At 56.7% G+C, this 22,851-nt stretch overlaps 5 protein-coding genes across 5 annotated transcripts; 3 read left to right on the forward strand and 2 right to left on the reverse strand.

Moving 5' to 3' along the window:
- Window positions 1–4,363, forward strand: IGFALS (insulin-like growth factor binding protein, acid labile subunit). The gene is made up of 4 exons (XM_006901917.1): window positions 1–318; window positions 618–771; window positions 1,232–1,402; window positions 2,565–4,363. The coding sequence occupies exons 1-4, from the start codon at window positions 1–3 to the stop codon at window positions 4,361–4,363; spliced, it is 2,442 nt and encodes an 813-aa protein (XP_006901979.1).
- Window positions 4,364–5,582: 1,219 nt separating this feature from the next.
- On the reverse strand, window positions 5,583–7,646 carry NUBP2 (nucleotide binding protein 2). Its single transcript, XM_006901918.1, has 6 exons — window positions 7,539–7,646; window positions 6,994–7,192; window positions 6,457–6,611; window positions 6,176–6,286; window positions 6,029–6,098; window positions 5,583–5,731 (listed from the first exon to the last, which is right to left on the reverse strand). The coding sequence occupies exons 1-6, from the start codon at window positions 7,548–7,550 to the stop codon at window positions 5,583–5,585; spliced, it is 696 nt and encodes a 231-aa protein (XP_006901980.1). The 5' UTR covers window positions 7,551–7,646.
- A 6,550-nt stretch (window positions 7,647–14,196) lies between these two features.
- SPSB3 (splA/ryanodine receptor domain and SOCS box containing 3) lies at window positions 14,197–17,585 on the forward strand. Its single transcript, XM_006901900.1, has 7 exons — window positions 14,197–14,265; window positions 14,389–14,526; window positions 16,129–16,309; window positions 16,548–16,735; window positions 16,833–16,935; window positions 17,047–17,172; window positions 17,272–17,585. Exons 1-7 carry the CDS (start codon window positions 14,197–14,199, stop codon window positions 17,583–17,585), a joined length of 1,119 nt encoding a protein of 372 aa, XP_006901962.1.
- A 710-nt stretch (window positions 17,586–18,295) lies between these two features.
- Window positions 18,296–20,905, reverse strand: EME2 (essential meiotic structure-specific endonuclease subunit 2). Its single transcript, XM_006901919.1, is given in 10 exon segments — window positions 18,296–18,466; window positions 18,540–18,726; window positions 18,820–18,935; window positions 19,075–19,162; window positions 19,434–19,525; window positions 19,883–19,975; window positions 20,261–20,306; window positions 20,338–20,364; window positions 20,366–20,387; window positions 20,680–20,905. Coding segments are annotated over 10 exon segments (1,068 nt in total).
- Window positions 20,906–21,100: 195 nt separating this feature from the next.
- Window positions 21,101–22,167, forward strand: MRPS34 (mitochondrial ribosomal protein S34). Its single transcript, XM_006901903.1, has 3 exons — window positions 21,101–21,421; window positions 21,756–21,798; window positions 21,875–22,167. Exons 1-3 carry the CDS (start codon window positions 21,101–21,103, stop codon window positions 22,165–22,167), a joined length of 657 nt encoding a protein of 218 aa, XP_006901965.1.
- Window positions 22,168–22,851: the final 684 nt, after the last annotated feature.

A 22,851-nucleotide genomic window follows, 5' to 3' on the forward strand; every position in this document is an offset into this window, starting at 1 on the left:
ATGCTTCCTGTCACCAAGGCAGAGCCAGACTCCTCAGGGCAGGGGCTTGGGGTCGGCTGGGACAAGTGTGCTGTCACCCTGAGCACCTCTGGACACGAGGCCTGTCCACACAGCATGGCCAGGCTGCCCGATCCCAACGGGGCACCCCTACAGAAACCAGTGGTGGAAGAGCATGTGGCCCTCACCAGCCCTGCCTGGCCTGCACCCCTGCCTGCCCCCACCAGGTTTACACCCCCACCTGGCCCCTACTGGCCTGCACCCCTGCCTGGCCCTTACTCCCTCCCCCTGCCCACACCCCTGCCCAGCCCCTGCTGGCCTGTACCCCCACCCCAGCCTGCACCCCTTTTGGCCCACACCACCTCCCCCGGCTCCCACTGGCCTGGCTCCTGCTGAGTCAGCACTTTCTCTGGGTAAACTCACCGGGCCTTCCTGGACCTGGACTTTCCCCTCTGGATCTATAATTTCTCAGAAGAGACCCTGAAGAACAGCCTGGAAGACAGTCAAACCCTAGCAGAGTGGAGTCAAAGCCAGCACCCTGTGCTGCTTTAGGGGGGCAGGTAGGGCTGCTGGGTGGACGGCCCTGGCTTTGGTCCCCACTGCCCACCCTTGTCCTGCAGACTATGCTGGGCTTCTCCCTCAGCCTCCTCAAGCCCAACACCATATGGGAGGCACAGTCCCCTGGGCTGGGGGAGACTACCTCAGAGCAGATCTCAGGGGGAGCAGTGTACTGGGGCGCAGCCTTCAGGAGCCTGGGGGATGGCAAAGAGCAATGTGTGCAGAGGGGACCCCAGGTTCCAAGGCCCCTGAGAACAAGCAATGCCCGAGGCATTCCTAGAAAGGGGGGGCTGGCCACACTGCAGCCAACCTGAGGTCACCACTGAGGCTGGGGCTGGGCCAGGCTACAGGTTGAGTGGCTGATGCCACCTGGCTGTTAAGATAATGTAGGCAGTGTCACACAGCTCACCTCAACACAGCTGTCTGCTGGGCATGGGTGAGGGCCCCCAAGCCCCCTGAAATGCTGCCCAGCCTGGGGTCTCCTCTCCCAGTCCCCACATTCACCCCAGGAGCACCCCTGCCACTGGCCCACCTATTTCTCATCAGCCAGTTGTGCAGGGGGACAGGGGTCAGAGGACAGGGCACCGGCCTATGTGTCCTAAGAGTCACATTACAGCCTATTCTGACAGGAGACTCTGGGCAGACAAGGGCCCCCACAGCTCTCCCTGCACCCCAGCCCCCAGGCGGACGCTGGCTGCCCGGCACGAGGGGGTTAAGGGGCCGGGCAGCAGCTGGCCGGTTGTCAGGGTGCTGGCGCTCAGTGCGCTGTCCAGAGAGCAGGCGCCACTGACCCAGCAGACGCACTGCCCATCGGCTGCTGACCACGAGGCAATGGCCCTGAGCAGAGGTGAGCCTCGGGGGAGGGTTAGGGTCACGGCCAGCCTGGAGGGGGGTACTGGGGAGTGCCTGGTGGGAACGCTGTAGGGGTGCAGCCCACTTGGAGCTGGAGGCTCTGTTCACCCTCCGGCCCCACCCCTCCTAATCACTAACTGCATGGTGGGAGCTTCGAGTCTGCCCAGAAGCACCTCAGAAAAAAGGTCTGGTGCTCTCCTGAAGTCCTTGTCATACACAGTTCTCCTCTGACACACCAGTGTCACTGTGAGTTGACAACCACTGTTCTGACCAGTCCCTCCCACCCTAAGGGGTGCAGCAGCCCAGGGAGTCAAGTTCCTCACCTTGGGCAGGATGACTGTGTGTAGCAATGCCCAGTATGTGGGTCTGGCCAGGGACCCCCCTCACTGGACCAGCTGGTAGAGGATGAGGACAGGGTCCACTCTCCCTGGCTGCTCAGAGGCCATCTTGGGCAAGTGGGGAGCCCCCTGCGCTCTGGGGCACCCCAGGGTGCTACCTCGACTCAGCACAGGATATAGGAGCCACAGCTTCTGGGCAGGAGGAACCAAGCCCTCTGAGTCTTACCTGACCTGCCTGGCCGACGGCCTGTGGTCCGTCTACCCCTCTTGCCCGCACTCAGCACCAAGTCCCCCAGTTCAGGTCACACCCACTGGTGCAGTGACCAGGATGAGCCCTGTCACCTGGGGCCTAGCCCAACAAAGGTATCAGCTCACCATCTAAGCCCCAATGGCGGTAAAAACCTCGCTGGAGCCTGCTCCAGAACATTCCAGCAGTGGCCACAGATCTGTGGCAGCTGTGCCCAGCTGACGTGTCCCTCCAGGGACACAGATGGCCACATGGCTGGCATCGGTCACCTCCAGGGCCCAGCCTGCCCACTTGGGGCTGATGTGTAACCCAGCAGATGCCATCCCAGCTGAGCTCCATGTCCTGTGGTGCTGGCCACTCGAACCAGCTGACTGCGCAGCTCTGAGCTGTTCAGCCTCCTAGCATCTCAGCTTGCATGGTGGCCTGTGGGTCTGAGAGCTGGTGGCAGGGACATTTTGAGCCTCAGCACTGCCCCTAACCCTGGGCCCCCTCACTGCCTCCCAAGCCCATCCCTAGAAGTGGCTGGACCAAGTCTGAGAAGGCCACAGGCTCCAGCTCTGCCTTCACCACAGGAGGCCTGGCCCTGGCGCTGCTGGTGTGCTGGGCAGTGACGGGCAGCGGCAGCCAGGAGGGTGCAGGGCTTGGAGCAGAGGGGGACACCGAGGGCCCTCGGTGCCCAGCCATGTGTGCCTGCAGCTACGACGATTATACGGATGAACTCAGCATCTTCTGCAGTGCCCGAAACCTCACGCAGCTGCCTGCTGGCATCCCAGAGGACGTCAAGGCCCTATGGCTGGACTGCAACAATCTGACAAGCATCCCCGCAGCCGCATTCCAAAACCTGTCTGGTCTGGACTTCCTCAACCTGCAGGGAAGCCAGCTGAGCAGCCTGGAGCCCCGTGCGCTGCTGGGTCTGGGTGCCCTCTACCACCTGCACCTGGAACAGAACCAGCTGCGCAGCCTGGCTGCTGGCACCTTTGCGCACACACTTGGCCTGGCCTCCCTCAGCTTGCACCATAACCTGCTGGCCAGGCTGGATGAGGGTCTCTTTGCTGGCCTGCAGCGTCTCTGGACCCTCAACCTGGGTTGGAACAGCCTGGTCGTGCTGCCTGACGGTGCCTTCCGGGGCCTGGCTGGCCTCCGAGAACTAGTGCTGGCCGGAAACCGACTGAGTTACCTGCAGCCGCCGCTGTTCTGTGGCCTGGGCGAGTTGCAGGAGTTGGATGTGAGCCGCAACACGCTGCACAGCATCAAGGCCGGTGTCTTCATCCAGCTGCCCAAGCTGCAGAAGCTCTACCTGCACCACAACCTGGTGTCCAGTGTGGCACCCGGTGCCTTCCTGGGCCTGAGGGCCCTGCGCTGGCTTGACCTGTCCCACAACCGGGTGGCCAGCCTCTTCGCCGAGACCTTCCCAGGCCTGCTGGCACTGCGCGTACTGCGTCTCTCCCACAACGTGCTAACTAGCTTGCGGCCACGCACCTTCAAAGACCTGCATTTCCTAGAGGAGCTGCGGCTTGGCCACAACCGCATCCACCAGGTGGCTGAGCACACCTTCGAGGGCCTGGGCCAGCTGGAGGTACTCACGCTGGACCACAACCAGCTGCAGGAGCTTCGGCCTGGCGCCTTCCTGGGGCTGCCCAATGTGGCCGTCATGAACCTCTCAGGAAACTGCCTCCGGAACCTGGGCGAGCAGGTCTTCCGGGGCCTGGGCCACCTGCACAGCCTGCACTTGGAGAGCAGCTGTCTGGGCCACGTGCGCCCCTACACCTTTGCAGGCCTAGCAGGCCTGCGCCGCCTCTTTCTCCGAGACAACACCATCTCAGTCATTGACGAGCAGAGCCTGCAGGGGCTGCCTGAACTGCTGGAGCTGGACCTCACGGCCAACCGCCTGGTCCACCTACCACGCCAGCTCTTCCTGGGCCTCAGCAAGCTGGAGTACCTGCTCCTGGCCCACAACCAGCTGGCCAAGCTGGCCCCAGACACACTCCGGCCTCTGCAGCACATCTTCTGGCTGGACCTATCCCACAACTGCCTGGAGGGCCTGGCCGAGGGGCTGCTGGCGCCGCTGGGACAGCTGCGATACCTAAGCCTGCGCAACAACTCGCTGCACACCTTCGTGCCGCAGCCCCCTGGCCTGGAGCGCCTCTGGCTGGACAGCAACCCTTGGGCCTGTGGCTGCACTCTCCGGCCACTGTGGGCTTTCGCTCGGCGGAACCCGCGCGCCGTGCCTCGTGCTGTGCAGGCGGCTGCTGAAGGCGACGACCGTCAGCTGCCTGTGTACACCTACAACAACATCACCTGTGCGGGGCCACCGGCAGTGGCGGGCCTCGATCTACGGGACCTGAGCGAGGCCTACTTTGCTCACTGCTGACCTTGGAATGGAGGGGGACCCTCGTGCCAGAGAAGGCTGTCCCTCTGGAGAGCAGACAGGCCTGTGGGCAGCACTGGTCACCACTCTTGGGGGCTGTGTGGGCACCAAATGGCCTGTTCTCAAGGCCTGACGGGGAGTCAGGGCAGAGTGACCACCCCCAGGCCCCACCTGGGCCACTGTCAATTAAAGCAATCTGACAACCACTGCCCATGACAAGTGTCACCAGGGGAATGGGACACACCAGTTCAGCGTTCTAAAGACCCCCAGACATGGGGATTTCCTGAAGTCCTGTCCCCTGCTACAGCCCCCTCGGGGACAATTCCTAGGTTCTCTTGCTCCCAGGACATCCAAGTCACATCACTTGGTCTCCCCCACAAGGGCCCTAAGAAGCCAGAAAGAAATGAGGCAGCCCGGCCAACAGCCCTCTTTCCTGACACTCGACCCTGTGGTCTATGCTGCAGGGGCGCAGCACTGCCCAGTGAGCCTTGACCAGGAGGTGGGACCGAGACCTCCCTCCTCCTTCTGCACACACCCCAGCCTCAAGCACACTTCAAGTAAGGCCCACCTGCCGACAGGAAGGCCAGGAGACCCCTCACCCCCATCCATGCCTATCCCATTTCCAGGCCAAGGGCTGCTCCAACACCTTTCACTGGGGACACAGCATGTACCACCACTCTGCCAGTACACTCCGTGGGCAGAGGCTCAGGAAAGTGCAGGTCCCCTGCTCATGTGGAAAGGGTTCACAGGCCCCTTGGGCTGTCACTCTGAGGTGCCAGTGCTGACCTCAGTCATGTGTTTCTCTCATCATTTCACCCTAGGTGCCACCACCTTTAGCTCCACCATGCGTCCCCTGGACTCACTGAGGCAGATACATAGTCTGGAGGGATAACTGGTCAAAAGGTCCAAGAAGTCACACATGTATAACCTGCCTGTTTAATTCTGGTTCTCAGTACGGGCAGTACTGCAGCCAACAAGGACAAAAGAGGTGTTTCCAGCCCAGCACTCGACATCCCACGGGGACACAGGTGCCAAGGTAGGGGGTGCGGCACTGTCTCTGTAGATCCTGCTACCAGTGTCCATGACCCTGTCAGTGTCGGTCAGGACAGGCACAGCGACCACACTGAGTACTATAGGTATCACACGTCTGGCCCCAGGTGCCACCCTGCCTGGCTGCAGGCGTGTGACTTCAGAGGCACCAGAAGGGCTCAGCAGCAAAGCTTTAGTCAGGGCCCTGCTTCTGCGCCCCGTCCAGGATCTTCTGTGCCACGGAGGCCAGCGCTGGGAAGGCGGGGCTCTTGGGGAACTCCCGGATGAAGTCCTTGCCCTCCTCCAGGCTCTGAGCCAGCTGAGGGTCCAGGGGCACAGAGCCTGTGGAGAGGAGGAGGCATGAGGAGAGGAAGCAGAACCAAGGGTCCATCCCCACCCTCAATGGAGCAGATGCTTCCCTGTTGGCTGGGCTGACTCCGGGGTGGGTGTTCTATAGGGGACCATCCCCACTAGGGTACAGATGTCTCCTGGGTGTATGTGCAAACTCCAGAATCTAGGGTTCCTGGCAGGGAATCCTGAGGAACAGCTAAGTAAGGAAGGGCCATTCTGCCTCTGCATCCTGGGGTCCCCAGCAGCTTGGCCACCCCAGTTTCCCCCAGAGGAGACATAGGCACTCACCTAGGAAGGGGACCCCTGCGTGCTTGGCCAGCTCCTCCCCACCGCCAGTGGAGAAGACATTGGTGCACTCCTGGGTTAGATCAAGGGGTGTGAGCACAGGCCCCTCGTGCCCCTACCTGTCCCAACCATCCAGGACCAGGGTCTCACCGCGCAGTGTGGACATGCAAAACCACTCATGTTCTCCACCACGCCGAGTACATGCAGCCCCGTCTTCCTGCAGAAGGTCAGCTCCCGCCGCACATCCCCAACAGACACCGCCTGAGGGCAGGACAGCCACTGGAGCTCCACAGGGTGCCCACTTGCCCGTAAGAGGGGGACACCTCAGCCTGCTGCAGAAGGGGCTGTCATCTCATCTTGTGCAGACTCACTCACTGGGGCGGGGTGGGGGATGGGGCACATGATGGGTTTCACTACGGGCATGGCCTCACCTGGGGAGTGGTGACCAGTACGACACCTAGAGGCTGGTAGGGGCGCAGGGCCTCCACCACGGAGAGGTGCTCATCTGACGTCCCTGGAGGCGTATCCACCACCAGGAAGTCCAGGTCCCCCCAGGCCACATCAGACAGGAACTGCTTGATAAGCGCTGTGTGGAAGCACACCACCTTCAGGGGCTCTTTCAGGGTGTGCCCAGAGGAAATGCCTCCTCCCAAAGCCTCAAGTGCACGCTGCCAGGAGGACACGTCCAGATAGCCCAGTCAGTGTCCCTGCTTTCTGCCACATGCAGGGGCCACCTAGTGACATCTATCGAGGCAGACATCTGGATCTGATGCATGAGCTCTGCTGCTACCAATGGCAACACAGCTCCTTGACCCCAATAAAGGCTCCATCCCACAGCCAGCAACTCAGGGACAAAGGCCTTAACCACATGTCCCTGTGGCAAAGCCTTCTGACCTTTTTCAAGCCCACCCACTGCCAATTCATCACCAATTCTCCATTACAGTGGATAATGCTCTGGGCACTGTTACCATTTTTCTTGGGACCCCTCCACACCACAGCTTCGTCAGGCATCTCCAGCAGGAAGCCCACGGACATGAGTGCAACACTCTGCTCCTGATCCACATACACAGGCACCCAGCCGCTGTCACACTGGTGTACAGCACAGCCTTGTGCCCGGAACATGCGTGGCACACTGGGCCCGCACAGGTCCACATCCAGGATGCCCACCTGTGGATGGGGGGGGGGGTGTGCCAGCAAGTGAGCACTTTAGGGTTGGGTAGGGAATATAGTTGAACGGAGGGAGGGGAGAGGCAAAGGGAGGTATACCAGGGGACGTGGTAAGGGGGAGAAGAGACCTGCGGGGGGGAACATGATGCTGGGAGGGGGTACAAAGTGTTAGGTGGGATGTATAATGCTGAGAGGTGTGGCACGGGGGGTGCGGGTGCTGAGAGCAGGGGCATGGAGGGGACTTGACCCAGTGGGGACAGGGCTACAGCTCAGTGGGGTGGGGCTCTAGGGTGGGGGCGGGGCTAAGGCTCAGTGAGGCAGGGCACAGCACAGGCGGGGGGCTCACCTTCTTGCCCATGTGGCGGAGGGCCAGGGCCAGCTCGGTAGAGATGGTGCTCTTCCCTACGCCACCCTTGCCTGAGAGCACCAGGATGATGTGCCTGACGCCGGCCAGGTTCCCAGACTCTTGTCAGGATAAATGATGAGGACATCAGGGGCCCCACAATGCAGGCCATTCCACGCTGTAACCCAAGGGCTCACTGTGCACCCCACTTCTGTGCAGCCACAGTCCTACATGTGACCAACTGCACCCACTGCTACATGGAGCTTGGCTGCGGGGGGGGGGCAGGAAGCCTCTTTAGAACATGCATGTGCACATACACGTGCATATGTGACCCATGTGTGAGTATTCATAGTAGGAAAATGACACTAGCCTGAGTTGTAAAAAACCCAAAACTGCTGTCTAGTCAATCCCGACTCACAGCGACTCTGAAGGCCTGAGCAGAACTGCCTAATAGAATTTCCTAGGCTATAATCTTTATGGGACAGACCTCTGATGGAGCAGTCCATTGGGAGTTTTGCTGTTAACGCAAAGGCTGTGTATCTCTGGTACAAATTCTGTGTGTCTCAGAAGTCATCAGTGACTCTGATGGAAAAAAATGGGCAGTCTCTCATTTGCTTACTGCGACTTACTGCTTAGGACACCTGAGGTAGGGTTGCCGAGTTGGAATCAACTTGATGGCAATGTAGGTGAGTCTTTGCAAGAATAGACTATTACATCTTGCTCCCACAGAGTGGTTGGTGGGTTAGATCTGCCCACCTTCAGCTAGCAGCTGGGCAAGCTCCCTCTAATTCTAAACGAGAAACAGATGGAAACCTGCAGTTGCCCTCTTCTGAGACCCCAGATTCACCTGTTTCTGAAGGAAGCAGCATCTCCCTCCATGACTCCAGTCCCAGGTGTGCTTGAGTTTGGGCCTGAAGACACCGCCTTCCACCCCCCCACCCAGCTTCTAGACCCTAGAGCAGTGCAGAGAGGCCCTTGAGACAGACACTGGGAAAGGGTTAGCAGAGGGTAGTGTTGGTACCTGTTACACAAGCACCAGCCCTGGGTCAGCACTGCCCAACTGGCTGAGTGTACACTCTTGTGGTCTTGGTAACACAACCCCCAGACCACACCCTGAAAGCTAGGTCTCCTCTGAGTCTTCTGGCAACTACCCACCCTGCTCCTTTTCCTTCCACTGAATCTGAAATGATGTGAACCAGAGTCACAAAACACAGTGCATCTGCAGTGCTTCTGGCTGACTGTGCCTGCCGCTCCCTCCTCCCAGCTGCTCTTCTGGATACTGGCCAACGTGTGCTTGAAGGAGGTTGAGTGGAATCCTGTCCCTCCTCCCACCCCTCAATATCCACCTGAGGCACTCTCAGGGCCTGGCCTCCTGGCAGGACTTCATCTTGTTCAGATGACACCATGACCTTGGCGCTGCCCATCAATGACTTGAAGTGACACATCACCGCAGGTGTGTGGGAACACACGGGGCAGAGCTGGGGGGGTGCTGAAAACACTGGCGACACAGCAAGGTAGAGTCTCGCTCAGCCAGTGACCACCTGTGCCACCTGGGAAAGGGTAACCTGTTCTCATCATTACTGGGAGTTTACCTGCGGGTGGGCGGGGGAGCTCTGGTGGTACAGTGCATTTGGTATTGGTTTCCTAGTTCCCAGCAGACAAAGGCTGGTTGGTGATTCAAACCCATCAGTCACTCTGAAGGATTAAGTCTATGAGCAAACTCCTCCCGTTAAAAGTTGAAAAAGGCTTTCGGGCGGTGCCTCTGCACTCAGCTGAGGATTGAGTTCACGTTGCTGATACTTGGATACTTCAGGAGTGAACTACATGGAATGAATTTGGCTTGAATATTTTTGAGTGGCTGGTGGAACTGATTGCCTTTTGCTTCTCAGGGCAACTCATTACCACTAACCTACCACTGAAGAGATAGTAAAGGAAAACATTGGGAAGTGGTTAGGTTCTGTAGTGAACTCAAGTTGCTGGTGAACTACAGAGCTGCTGCTTGGAAGACATTCTTTCTCAAGTAAAGCTATATAGAAGAATTTTTTGGATAGTGAGCTAGTAGGACTGAAAAACCAGTTGTCTGGGGACCTCTGGTGGCCTAGTGGTAAGGAGCCGCAACTACAATCCCAGAGGTGCATGGTTCAAATCCACCAGATGCTCTGCCGGGGAAGGAGGGACAATCTCCTCCTGTACCAGTCAGATCTGATTTGATGGTACACTCACACAAAAATAATAAAATAAAATTTAAAAAAAAAGAAAAACCAGTTGTCTACTGCAAACACCAGGAAAGCCAGCTACAGACGATAATTCTAGAATCTGAAATTGGGGAACTAAGAAGAACCTCACATAATGGCAAAGAAGGAGCTGTCAGGTTCAAACATGAAAAAAACTCAACATACTCTGAATGAAGCAGACCAGCAGTTCACCCCTCTGATTATCCCAGAGTCAGGAATTCAGAAGTTATTTGACGGTGTGGAGTATTTCCAACAATATGTAGCTTGGAAATTACAAAAGCTGAAGGATAGTTTAGAAACCACAAATAAAACACAGTAAGCAAAATTATTACTACCATGTGGAAAGAGTACAATCAGCACACACCAAAAAGAGCCTTCTACAATGCCGAGGGAGCTGCAGTCAAGTTCAAACATTATGAAAGGACAAAACAAGCCTTCTTATAGAAAAGCAGACCAGATTGCCCATCCAGTGACTCTCTGACAGGAAGCCAAAAGAAATATACTGATACGGAGTTAAGTGAAATGAAACATGAGAATGAAAACCACATACCAAAACCCATTCTATGGTAAAACCAGTCTTCAACCCCATTTATAGAAATAAACATTGTAAAAAAGGATCAGAACCACTGAACTGAAGACCATTAGGGAAAAATATATATAAATTTAGGAGCCCTGATCTACAGCATAGGGAGTTTTGGTGGCTTAAGTGCTAAGGAGTTGTGTTGCCAAATTGTGCTCTCGGCTCTTATCCACCAATTGCTCCACAGAAGAAATACAGGCAGTCTCCTTCTGTGTGATTTTTCTGCCTCTGAAAAGCCCCTGAAGGGCCAGATGTTGGTTCCAACTCAACAGAATACCCAACAGCCTACAGTATGGATAAGCTCTCACACAGCCATAATGTGCAACCAATAGAAGATAAAACGGTTGAACCTTCTAGAAAAGAAATCCTTATATACATAAAATATCTCCATAAAGGGTGGGGGATCCTATTTTGTGAACTTCATAGAAAGTTGCCATACTTCAAAGGATTGATTGATTCAACTGGCTTTTAGGAAACACTACTCTACTTGGATGAGTCTACAGGACATAGTGAAGCAAGTCACAAATGAACTAAGTGTTGTTGTACGGAGAAACACTACAGAAAAGTTTAGATAGAGGAAATACGGTGGAGGTTTTTCACCCAGAATGGTGTGGGGAAATAATGAACACTGTTGGATTAAGGGTAGGAAAGGGTACACACAAGTATAGAAGATTGACAAGGGAAGCTGACTATATAGGTCAGTGAGGTGTAAGGGAAGCCAGTTTTGATACTGTATCCTTGCATAGTGTGCTTTTTGAACCAAATGATGTTTGGCGAGGCTATTTGGGAAGCCAGAAATGGTTTTCAACTGAATAGTGGCAACAGATAATTTTTGTTGTATGTAAATTAAACCTCAATAAATAGTACCATAAAAAAAAGAAAAGTTGAAAAAGCCTTGAAAATTCTATATGGGCAGTTCTACTCTGCTTTCCTGAGTTCCTAGGAGCTAGAACTGAGCTCAGTGGGTTTGGGAAGAAAGGGAGCAATGACAAAAAACAAGGCAAGTACTGCAGGGGAGCAGTATCCTTCTTAAGAGTTGCTAGAAGTCAGTCACCAAACCAAAAACAAATCCAAAACCATCAAGTGATTTCTACTTCACTGTTGTAGATTGCCTCGAGTCGAGCACGACTCATAGCGAGCGACCCTATGAAGAAAGGCCGGAAGCCTTTCTATAACTATCGACATTTATCAAACACAGCAATCCTATGAAAGGGAATTAACTGTCCCACGGCGTTTCCAAAATTTTATTTATAGGACCAGACAGCCTCATCTCTCCCACAGGGGGGTTAGGTTAGTAAATATAAAGGATAACATATTTTTCTGAGTTTGTTGTGTGTGGAGTCCAGGTTGCGCAAACCAAAATTTTATTTATAGGACCAGACAGCCTCATCTCTCCCACAGGGGGGTTAGGTTAGTAAATATAAAGGATAACATATTTTTCTGAGTTTGTTGTGTGTGGAGTCCAGGTTGCGCATTGGTTAAAGCGCTCGACCGCCAACCGAAAGGCCATCTTCCTCCGTAAAGATTCACAGCCTTGGAAAAAGGCAGTTGACATTTAACCCATCCCAAGCGGGGACGGTAGCCCCATTTGCCGTGGCATGCTCGGGTCAGCTGCTCAAATCCCAGTCAAATTAGGGATACTCGACAACCCAAGCACATGCAAAAGGTGCCTTTCCATTCCGTAAGAAAAGTTCCTGGAGAGATACCGGCAGCAAATCGTGGAAGTTCTCATCGTGTACCCTAACTTCTGGCCTTTTGACTTTGTGAGTTTTCCGCTACTTGCTATGTCTTTTTCCCTCTGGGCTCCAGGCTAGGGTTTGTCCCAAGAAGCCGCACAGCGAGGTCGTGGCCAAGCTGTCCCGATCCACTCCCGAACCAGCCACGAAGGCCACACACTCACCTACTACCGCTTCCATCCCGCCGACGCTCATGCTTCCCGGCTTCCGGCCTCCGCCTCCGAGCTGGAACGACGAGTCCTCGGGCCGATTGTTGGCGCCCTGCTTCCTCCTCATAGGGCTAGCCCCACTTCCCTTTAGCCAATCAGACTGCCTAGGGTGCTCGATACTTCCGGCGCCTGCTTCCTAGTCAATGCCCCTACCTGAGACCGCCTCCCATCCACTATTGAAGTCCAATAGGCGCGTGGCCCTTCTCGCTGCCGGTTTCAGGTGAAACCAATAGGGGCGTCGGTTCAGAACTGATGGACCCTGCAGCCTGTCGGCCGGACGCGTGCCTCCAGAGTCCCGCCCCCTGGCCGAAGCTCGAGCAGCTTCGAGAAACCCGCCTCCCCGCAGCAGGGCCAATGCGTCGCGGGGCGGGGATTGTTTACGTCTCGCTTAAAGCGGAAAGTAGGTCATCGCGGGCGGGGAGCGCGGCGGCGGCGGAGCAGCTCCAGGTGAGCGCAACGGCGCTGTCAGGCCTGTGCTGGAACCGCGGGCTTGGGAGGGCGTGCCGCTGACCTTGCGGGCGGGTGAGCCCAGTCTTTGTTTCCCCGGGCGCGGCCCCTGCTCCTGGCCCGCGCCTTGTCCCCACGGACTACCTCCAGATGGAAGAAGAGTTCCTCTTCCCTGATTTTGTGAACAACTTACGGAAATAGCACCCTCACACTGAAATCAGTGGAATCCGCGAAAACCGGGAAATACTTCCCTAACTGCCCAGCTAATTGGTTCACGTAGGATAGGGCAGACTAGAGTCCTGAAGACTCTAAGTCTTCATGGACGCACGTCGCTAGCTCTTCCTCCTGCTGAGTGTGTCTGATGGGTTCGAACTGAACCGCCAGGGCTCTCTTAAGGCACTCTCCTTTGGAGATGCGGTAACGCGTTGCTGGTCTCGGCTGTGACAAGCTGCTAAGGGGAAGTCACCTGCCTCACACTACGTGCTACAAATGTAGCGAATTCAGGGGGATAATTGTAACTGCTGATAGGGGTAATGGCCAGAGGGAGGCAGAGGGCAGGACTCTTACCACTAGGAAAAGGTGTCATAGCTAGTAAGCTTGGATGAGGGAACTTCCGCGGAGTACATTCATTGAGACCACTGGATGCCTTCTGGGCGCCTGGCTTCAACAGGCTTTCTGCTTGTGGACAGATGAGAGCCAGACCATCGCAGAAAACCCGGTACTGCTACTGTGTTGGGTGGGTTGGATAACTGGAAACTGGAGCCGGGGAGGGTGGGATCAAACTGATGACTAAATTGAGGCAGATGAGGTTCCGAGGAATTTTGCATTTTATCTCAAGAACAATAACAAAGCCTGAAGGCATGATGTGGCTCTGGTGTCAGAGCTTATCTCTCTGTGTTGCCCAGGAACTGTGAGGGAAGAGAACAAGGCAAAGGGGTGTGTGTACCTGGAACCTGAAACATCCTTGTCAGAAGTTAGTAGGCTCAACCCCGCACTGACATTAGTGATCCAACATTTATTTATTGGCTAGTTTGCTATATTGTTTGAGGGAGGGATGTGGAAAGGTGACAGGGAAGGACTTGTGCAGTGCTGGTTACTTTATACTTTGTGCAAGTATATTCTTGCTTGTTAGTAATTTGCTATTCTGAGCACAGTACTTGCCTGTCAATATTGTGACACAATGGTGTGTGACATATGACAGTACCGTGTTTGGTCCAGGGGAGGTACCAGGTAGGAATGGAGGTGACGGACACAAAGGGATGTTCTTGAAGGTGCTGGTTGAGGTGGGGCATGCGGTGAGTAAGGTGTCAGGGGTGACTCCTGTTTGGTATGAGGAACTGGGTAGATGGAAATGCCATTTGCCATACTGGACACTGGAGGAGGAGCCTGCCCAGGCAGAGACACCCAAGGGGAAAAGTCAGGGTAGGTGCGACAGCCTTGGAGGTGTGGAGAGCCATGGGCATGTGGATGGCCTTGCACTCCATCTGCTTGGCTTTTATTGAAGTGCTCACATACTGGAGTGAGGTAGGGGCTTATATGGAGAGTCCTCATGAAGATGCTTCCCCTCTGGATGAGTCCCAGGGCATCTGGGAGCCAGTCTGCATCTTGGGGGCTTCCTTGCTCACAACCTGTGGTGTTTTCTTCCAGGTTCTCTCCACCATGGCCAGGAGGCCCCGGAGCAGCCGGGCTTGGCATTTTGTCCTAAGTGCAGCTCGTCGAGATGCTGATGCCCGGGCTGTGGCTCTGGCTGGCACTACTAACTGGGGCTACGACTCTGATGGTCAGGTATGTCCCCTTGGTGAGCAGGGACTGGTGGACTGAGGCTTGAGGTCAGCATAACTGCATAGGGCTGGAAAGAGGGATGTCCCAAGTCCAGCTGGAAAGAGGGATGGCCCAGGTCCAGGGACTGCTAGGCCCTCTGGGCACACTTCTCCTGGAGGAGGTTCCTTACCCAAGTCTTACCAGGGATATCAGGCCCAGCTGCAGGATGCTTGTCCCTCCTCTGGAACCCAAATGTCGGCAAAAGGCTGTGGTCATAGACACTTTGCAGTTTGTTCAACAAAAATTTTTGTTTCATTCATCTGACTTGTTTCCAAAAGGGAGCCATTGTTAAGTTGGGGCCCATCTCTCCAACTATTTCCCTGGTCTGTACAGATGGCCTGTGTAGGTGTGGGAGGAAAGCTTTGGCTCCCAGTGATCAGGAATGAAGAGGTATCCACCAGAGAGCTCTGTTCAGATTGGCTGCAGCCAGGGCAGGATGAGTGGCAGGGCGTAGGGGCAGGGGTTCAGTGAGGCCAGGAAGCATGGGGTCTCAGGCAGTTTTGATTTTTTAATATAGTAACACTGACTCAGTCCTCCACTTGTCTTCAGGTCTGCCTCTTAGGGAACTTACTTGGCCCAGTACCCTGGGCTAGAAGGGGTGGGCACCTCTCCCCACCAGTGGCTACAGAGCCCAGGGGCCTGTCTGAGCCCTGTCCAGATGGAGGTTCAGCTTCATTCTTGTCCCTCCCTCACATCAGGCAGTCCTTGTCTAGAGGTGACAGGTGACTAACCTCTGTGAGATTCAAGATGTGACTGCTGCTGACTAGATGTGACACACTCATGCTCTCTGTCCCCATCATCTAATGGGCCTCACAAGCCTATGGGCAGATCCTCAGAAGAGCTAATGCCCCTCTCCCTGGCTCACTGGCAGAGGCCTCAGGCTGGAGTAGGCTAGCTGGGGATGGAGCCCCTGGCTCCCAACTCTGTTCCCTGCAGCGGGTCACAGCCTGTCTTCAAATGGGCCCAGCCTGACCATGACAGTTCCCTGGGCCTTCTGGAGGTCTGCCCCTTCCCTTTTCCTGCTGGGTGCATGCTGGCCACTAGCCATGTCCATCCATGACAGCCTGTAGACATCCATCTCTCCACTTCAGCTTTGCTGTCAAATTTTATCCGCTCAGTCAGTTTAACTGCTAACTGTGGCCAGGTGCTGGGTTCTGGAGTGACAGAAATGGAACAGAGGGTCCAGGCTTCTGCCAGGTGACAGGTGACTATCAAAGTCATATTAAGGAGCACAGTACAGTCACAAGGTGGTGTGCTATTCACAGAGGGGGAACAGACACATTGGTGCCCAGGCCACTAGGGACTGGCCTGGAGTGTAGAGGGACCTACATGGCTTCAGAGGCCCTCCCCTACGTGGGTGGTCTTCAGGACGGGATGCTGACAGGCACTATACCAAGCCTTGAACCCTAACTGGATGCCATGGGGTGCCCCATTGGCTGGCTTTTCTTTCACCTGAAGGGAGCAGTGTGGCCCTGGCTGTGTGGATGTGGGGTTTGTGAGGCCTGACCACAGGGGAGCAGCAGGGCCTTAGGGGCTGAGGCAGACAGTGCGTGCCTTTCCCTCCAGCACAGTGACTCGGACTCCGATCCCGAGTTCCCATCCCTGCAGATGTCCATCCCCAGTGCTGTGCCTGTGACCGGGGAGTCCTTCTGTGATTGTGACAGCCAGAGCGAGGTCACCTTTTGCAGCAGTCGACACAGTGGCAGTCACCGTGGCAGAGACTGCCGCTGCGGGGAGGAAGACGAGCGTGAGCGAGCGCGGGGTGGGACAGGGTGCTGGGGCAGGAGGACCAGCACGGATGCTGCATGGTGAGGGGGGCCATGGCAGGAGGAAGGCATGTGAGTGAGCACAGGACAGCGGCACTGCGCTGGAGGGGGCGGGACTAGCATGAGTGAGGGTGGGGTGGTGGCAGGATCTTGGGGAACGGTGGGACGAGCATGGGCTCAGAGTGGTAGTCCACCTCAGTTGGCTTCTTGTCCCCACAGACTTTGACTGGGTCTGGGATAACCTCAACAAGTCCTCAGCCACCCTGCTCAGCTGTGACAACCGCAAGGTGAGCTTCCACGTGGAGTATAGCTGCGGCACGGCGGCCATTCGCGGCACCAAGGAGCTGGGCGAGGGCCAGCACTTCTGGGAGATCAAGATGACATCGCCTGTCTACGGCACGGACATGGTAAGTGGAGGGGGTGGGTGGTACCTGGAGCCCTGTGCCCCCGAGGGGCAGGGTGCCTGGCCCCGGCCCCATGTGCCTCTCTGCCACCCATTCCCAGATGGTGGGCATTGGGACATCAGACGTGGAGTTGGACAAGTATCAGCACACCTTCTGCAGCCTGCTGGGCAGGGATGAGGACAGCTGGGGCCTCTCGTACACGGGTGCGTGGGGTGTCCAGCTAGGTGGGTGGAGTGCAGGGCAGCTGGGTAGGTCTGTTGCTGCCTGGAGAATTGAAGTGCCAGCCCCCAGACTCACCCACCCGCCGCCCCCAGGGCTCCTTCACCACAGGGGTGACAAGATGAGCTTCTCCTCGCGTTTCGGCCAGGGCTCCATCATCGGCGTGCACCTGGACACCTGGCATGGGAGGCTGACCTTCTTCAAGAACCGGAAATGCATAGGTGAGGTTCCTGGGGTGGACGAGTGGGGGACAGAAAGAGTCCAGTGAGTGCCAGGGTTCCTCTTGCCACGCATGGACCCAGGTGCCCCCTCCCTGGCAGGTGTAGCAGCCACACAACTGCAGAACAAGAAGTTCTACCCGATGGTGTGCTCCACGGCTGCAAAGAGCAGCATGAAGGTGATCCGCTCGTGTGCCAGTGCCACCTCCCTGCAGTATCTGTGCTGCTACCGCCTGCGCCAGCTGCGGCCTGACTCTGGGGACACACTCGAGGGGCTGCCGCTGCCCCCTGGCCTCAAGCAGGTGCTGCACAGCAAGCTGGGCTGGGTGCTGAGTATGAGCTGCAGCCACCACCGGCCGCCTGTGCCCAGCCCTGAAGCTCGGCCCTCCCAGAGGAAGCGCTGCCGCAGGACCTAACTTATTTTCCAGTGAAAACTGTCCTTGCCCGGGACGTCTCTGTCCCTTCCTTCTGGCCACACCCCAGAAAGGCAGGAGGGAGTAGCTGGGCCAGGCCACCCTGCAGGGTTCAGGGCCACTCTGAAGGCGCTGGGTGGGAGGCCTTGGGGAGCCAGGACTGCTGCTGTTGGCTGCATGGAGAAGGGGCCTGGCTAGCCTGGCATCCCTGCTTCCTGGGCCTTTGCTGCTCTGCATGTCATGGGCTGCTGCCCCACCTCTTCAGAGACTCAGTCCTTGTAATAAATGCACAGTTTTTATGTAACCCTTTAGGAGCTGTAAGTTAGCTGAGTCCAGGCTGAAGCCTGTAGGCTCGGCTCTGTCGAGTTTATGGCAATTGTCCTATGAGGACTCATTCTACTTCTTCTCATCCTCCACTTCTTGGGGACCCATACACCTCAGGGGGCTCCTCCAGGAGGCAGGGATGCCCCTCACAGCCAACACCAGCACAAGTGCAGTCTCCAGCCCTTCAGCCTCCTGGCCCCTTCTCTCAGCCCACCTATCCAAGAACTTTAGCTGGTGCTCCCCAGCCCTGGGGTCAGGCTGATGAAGCTGGATGCAGACTGCACTGTTCTGGCTGAAGGTGCCAGTGGTTGGTGCCCAGCCCCACACAGGGCAGTGATTTCTACTCCCCCTTACCCTGAGTGCTGAGTGCTATTCAGAGGCAAATGTGCTCAGGAATCCAGGTCCAGCAGGAGATCAGGGTTGCAGGTAGTCAGGAAAAGGAAGAGACGGCGGGAGAGGTCGGGTCCCACCCTTCTAGGCTGCCCACCTTGACCCTCTTCCACAAGGAGGTCAGCCAGGAGAATCAGTCGCTCTCGCTCCGAGTCACAGGCCAAGTATGCCTAGGGCAGGGAATGAGGGTGAGCAGGGATGCCTCCTCCAGCTGTACCTGGGCCTGATGTGCATGTGGCTCACCTGTTGCAGGAGGCGGGGGGAGGGGAATGCAGTGACCACGGCATTGGCCACTGCTGGGTTGACCCTGTTGAACTGCCAGATCTGCTGCCACCAGGTCCCCCGCAACCCCAGGCCATGTTTTGTCCGCTCATCAGCAGCCCAGCGTTCTGCCTTGCAGAAGGAAAAGGCCTGGGATTCCCAGAGCCACCTGCAGATGTGAGCAGGAGTCCCTCCAGAGGCTGCCTCTCCTCTGCCATCACGTCACCCCACTGCCCAGCCTGCTCTGGGTGGGGGCACTCGCTTGTAGGGACACTGAGCAAGGGCCCTGGCGAAGGCACACACATGTTCACTCAGCTCCTGCCATGAAGCTACCAGCAGCACATTAAGGCTGGCCCAGAGCTGCAGCCAAACCAGGGCCTGGGGGGAGCCACGTGGAGTTTCCTCAAGATGGGGGGCAACCAGGAACATGCCAGGACTGACCACTGATGCTGACCAGACCTGGTCCTGCTGGCCTCAAGAGGGTCTACAATCCCTGTCCAGCCCAGCCAACCCTCACCTCCTCCACCTGGGCCGAGTCAATGGTCACTTTGACCTGGGGCACTACTGAACACTCTGGAGGGTGGCCGCCCTCCCTGGACACTGTGCTGGTGGTGGGACCTAGGCAGAAAGACAACCTCAGTTTCCATCTCCATCAGTCCCACCCTCCTTGTGCCTGCCCGGAGTAGTGGGGGCTCAAGTTTAAGAGGAACCAAAGGCTTTAAGATAACAGCATTAAAAAGCATGTTGGGATTCTCGTGCAATAATTGTTTCTAAATAAAGCCTCTTTTTTTTACTATGATGTAAAAAATCAAAGGAAGTGGGGAGCGCCCTCCTCCCAGGCAGCCTTGGGGTGGGGTAGGAGAATCAGGCCAGTACCACAGGTGGGATTCCAGCCCCATGACTGCCAGGTGAGGGCGGGCGGGACTGCTAGGACAAGGCCAAGGCACTGAGCAGGCTGGGCCTGGCACCTGCAAGCGAGGAAGGGTGTCAGCATTTCACCCAGCCTCCGCCTATCCATAACAGGAAAGAGAATATGGAACCTTGGCCAGCACCCAATCAGGGAAGAGCCTGACAGTGGTCAGGTTCAGCTGGCTGATGGCTCTGAATTCCCAAGGCCAATCCAGCCCCACCTGGTGCCTCCAACGAGAGATCTTCCCACCCCTTCATCAGGTATCCACCCTCTGGCTTACCACTCCACCCCACCTTCTTAAAGGGAACTTTCAATACTGTTACCAAAACCAAAATATTCTATTCTTGTTAAGTCTATCCTATTCCTAGTAACGTTACAGGCCGCCCTCTGTGAACCCTCTCTACTGGGCAAGCACCTGAGTCAGCTGTATGACGCCCTGAAGAAACTCCTCTGGTTCCAACAGCACCAGGGACTCCTGCTCGTGGAAATCCCACACCTGAGGGGGCACCTGTGAGGACAGGCGCGGCAAGAAACTCACGACAATACAAGCTCCGGCCAGGCAGGCCCACTCCTTAAAGCCCATTACCCTGACCTCTGGGGCCCTGGGAACAGACTAGGAGTGGATGGATCCTAGCCCTGGTCAACTCTCCACTCTCTTCCTTGCTCCTAGGCATCCATGACTGCATCACACACAATAGCAGCAGCAACTTCCCAAGGCAGGTTCTAGCATCTAGCACCAGCTGGGACCCCAACAAAACGGATCACCTCCTCAGTGCATTAACTGGACACTCACGCCACAGGGACAGGGGTCTGGTGTCACTCGGCTCCAGCTGAGGCCTGCGGGCTTGGGGCTGCTGCTCGATGCTGTGCTCGCAGCCCAGGGACCCGAGAGCCTCCAGCACCCGGGTCTTCCAGAATGGCTAGGAGGGGACAGGAGAGAGAACGCCCGCCCGTTACTCCATCTCTCTCTACCTAGACAGGAAGCAACCAGTTACACCATTATGTTGAGGCCAACTCAGGACAGAAAACCATCCCGGCTTTCCAAATCTTTACAGGAACTGACTTCATGTCTTTCTCACTGAAAGGTCGAAAACTGCCTTTTGGCTAACAGTCAAGTGCTTTGACCACTGTGCCACCAGAGCTGGGGGCAGCTCAAGGTGGTCCCTAACGCGGAGTTCCGGGCAGAAGGGCCCAGGCTGCCTCCACGCGCACCTGGGTCCACCCGCACTGCCAGGCGCCTGAGAGCGCGCTCTGGCCGCAGCGCCTCGGCTGCCGCCCTGCGTTCCTCCGCGGGATCCCGGGCCTTCACAGCGGTCGCCGCGCACGCAGAGCCTTCGCCGTCCGAATCTGAGATCTCCCAGGTCGGCGCCCGCCGCTGGCCCCGGCTGCGGCCACTGCGGGTGGACAGCTCGGTCCCTCCAGACCCGACCCTCGCCATGGCCAGCCTGCCTCGCTCTCGCTTCCTGCTAATTCCGGACATCTTTGCCGAGAACACACTTGCCGTTTCCGGCCGTGTCAGGACACCTTTTTCGGGGACACATCTGCGGTTTCCTGCAGGCTGTGGACCTTGCGGCGCCAGGCGACGGCTCCCGGCCGGAACAATAAGGGAACGGACCAGCCTTGCAGCTCAATCATGGCGCGGAAGAAGGTGAGGCCGCGGCTGATCGCTGAGCTGGCCCGGCGCGTGCGGGCCTTGCGCGAGCACCGGGATCGGCCGCGTGACTCACAGCGTTTCGAGCTGGACTACGAGACGCTGACGCGGCCGCTATCGGGCCACCGGCTGCCCCTGCGGGCCTGGGCCGACGTGCGCCGTGAGAGCCGCCTCTTGCAGATCCTCAACCGCCTACCACTCTTCGGCATTGGCCGCATGGTCACGCGCAAGTCCTGGCTATGGCAGCACGACGAACCGTGCTACTGGCGCCTCACGCGGGTCCGGCCCGACTACACAGCGCAGGTGCGTGTGCGAACCTCTCTCCTGCCGTCTGCGCGTGCATCACCCCGGGCCCTCGTAATAACCATTACCTCCTCGCCTCGCTCCGACTGTGGGCCAAATGACACCTTAAATATTGGGAGAGCGGTGGGTGACTTCTTAGGGCAGCCCTGACTCTTTATCTATCCCACAATGGAATGGGTGCTTCCTGAATCTTAAGGGAGGTAGTAGATTACTTCCTTGTTAGGCAGTCCTGCCTACCCTTTTGGATCCGACTCTGGGACCGGTTGTCCCCTAATTTCTCGGGAGAAATGGATGAAGAGTTTGCTGAGCTGATCAGCTTCCACCTGTTTTTCAGAACGTGGACCACGGGAAAGTTTGGGGCATCTTGACCTTCAAAGGTAAGACTTGGGGGACAGTGCACAGGGCAGAGATGGTTAAGGAAGCGTGCTGTGAGCCGTGTCCCTCTTTCCCCAGGTGAGACAGAAAGGCACCCCCGGGAGATTGAGCAGGTCATGCACCACGACTGGCGACTGGTACCCAAGCACGAAGAGGCGGCCTTCACCGCTTTCACACCCCCCAGCAAGACCCCGCCCGTCTCTGTGCCTTACCCGCCCCTCCTCCGAGCCATGATTCTCGCTGAGCGGCAGAAAAGCGGGGACCCGAGCACTGAGGAACCCATGCTGAATCTGAACAGTGAAGGTTGCACACCCTGGGACTACCCTGCCAGACTGAAGTCGAAGCTCAAGGCCAAGGGCACCCCAGTATAAAGGACCAGCGGCCACACAGGGATGAGGGTCCCCTGAGTCACAAGTTCCAGGAACAGTGTTCTGCCATGGGGGGAGGGTGCGCCTTTTGGCTGGAAGTTGGGTAGGCTCCTGACCTCATTTCTTCTGTGTTTGGGTGCATTTATGTTCTCTGAGGCCAGGGGGGCTCGTGCAATCTGTGGCCATGGTGGGTATCAGGCCTGATGCCTCCAGAGGTGAGAACCCTTTGTTATCCCTGCCCAGATCCAGACTTTGGACGTAAATAAAGACCACTTAAGTTGTGTAACTTGTGGTTTCTCTGAGATTGCTGTTTGAGTTAGAAGGGAGTTAACCACAGGCCTTGGGGAGGGGGAAGTCCCACCCTCCTTGTGCCTGGGGCACCACTGAACACTCTGGAGGGTGGCCGCCCTCCCTGGACACTGTGCTGGTGGTGGGACCTAGGCAGAAAGACAACCTCAGTTTCCATCTCCATCAGTCCCACCCTCCTTGTGCCTGCCCGGAGTAGTGGGGGCTCAAGTTTAAGAGGAACCAAAGGCTTTAAGATAACAGCATTAAAAAGCATGTTGGGATTCTCGTGCAATAATTGTTTCTAAATAAAGCCTCTTTTTTTACTATGATGTAAAAAATCAAAGGAAGTGGGGAGCGCCCTCCTCCCAGGCAGCCTTGGGGTGGGGTAGGAGAATCAGG

This window comes from Elephantulus edwardii, unplaced genomic scaffold (genome assembly GCF_000299155.1).
Source record: "Elephantulus edwardii isolate Elephantulus edwardi_28Jun2011 unplaced genomic scaffold, EleEdw1.0 scaffold00350, whole genome shotgun sequence".
Taxonomy (NCBI): domain Eukaryota; kingdom Metazoa; phylum Chordata; class Mammalia; order Macroscelidea; family Macroscelididae; genus Elephantulus; species Elephantulus edwardii.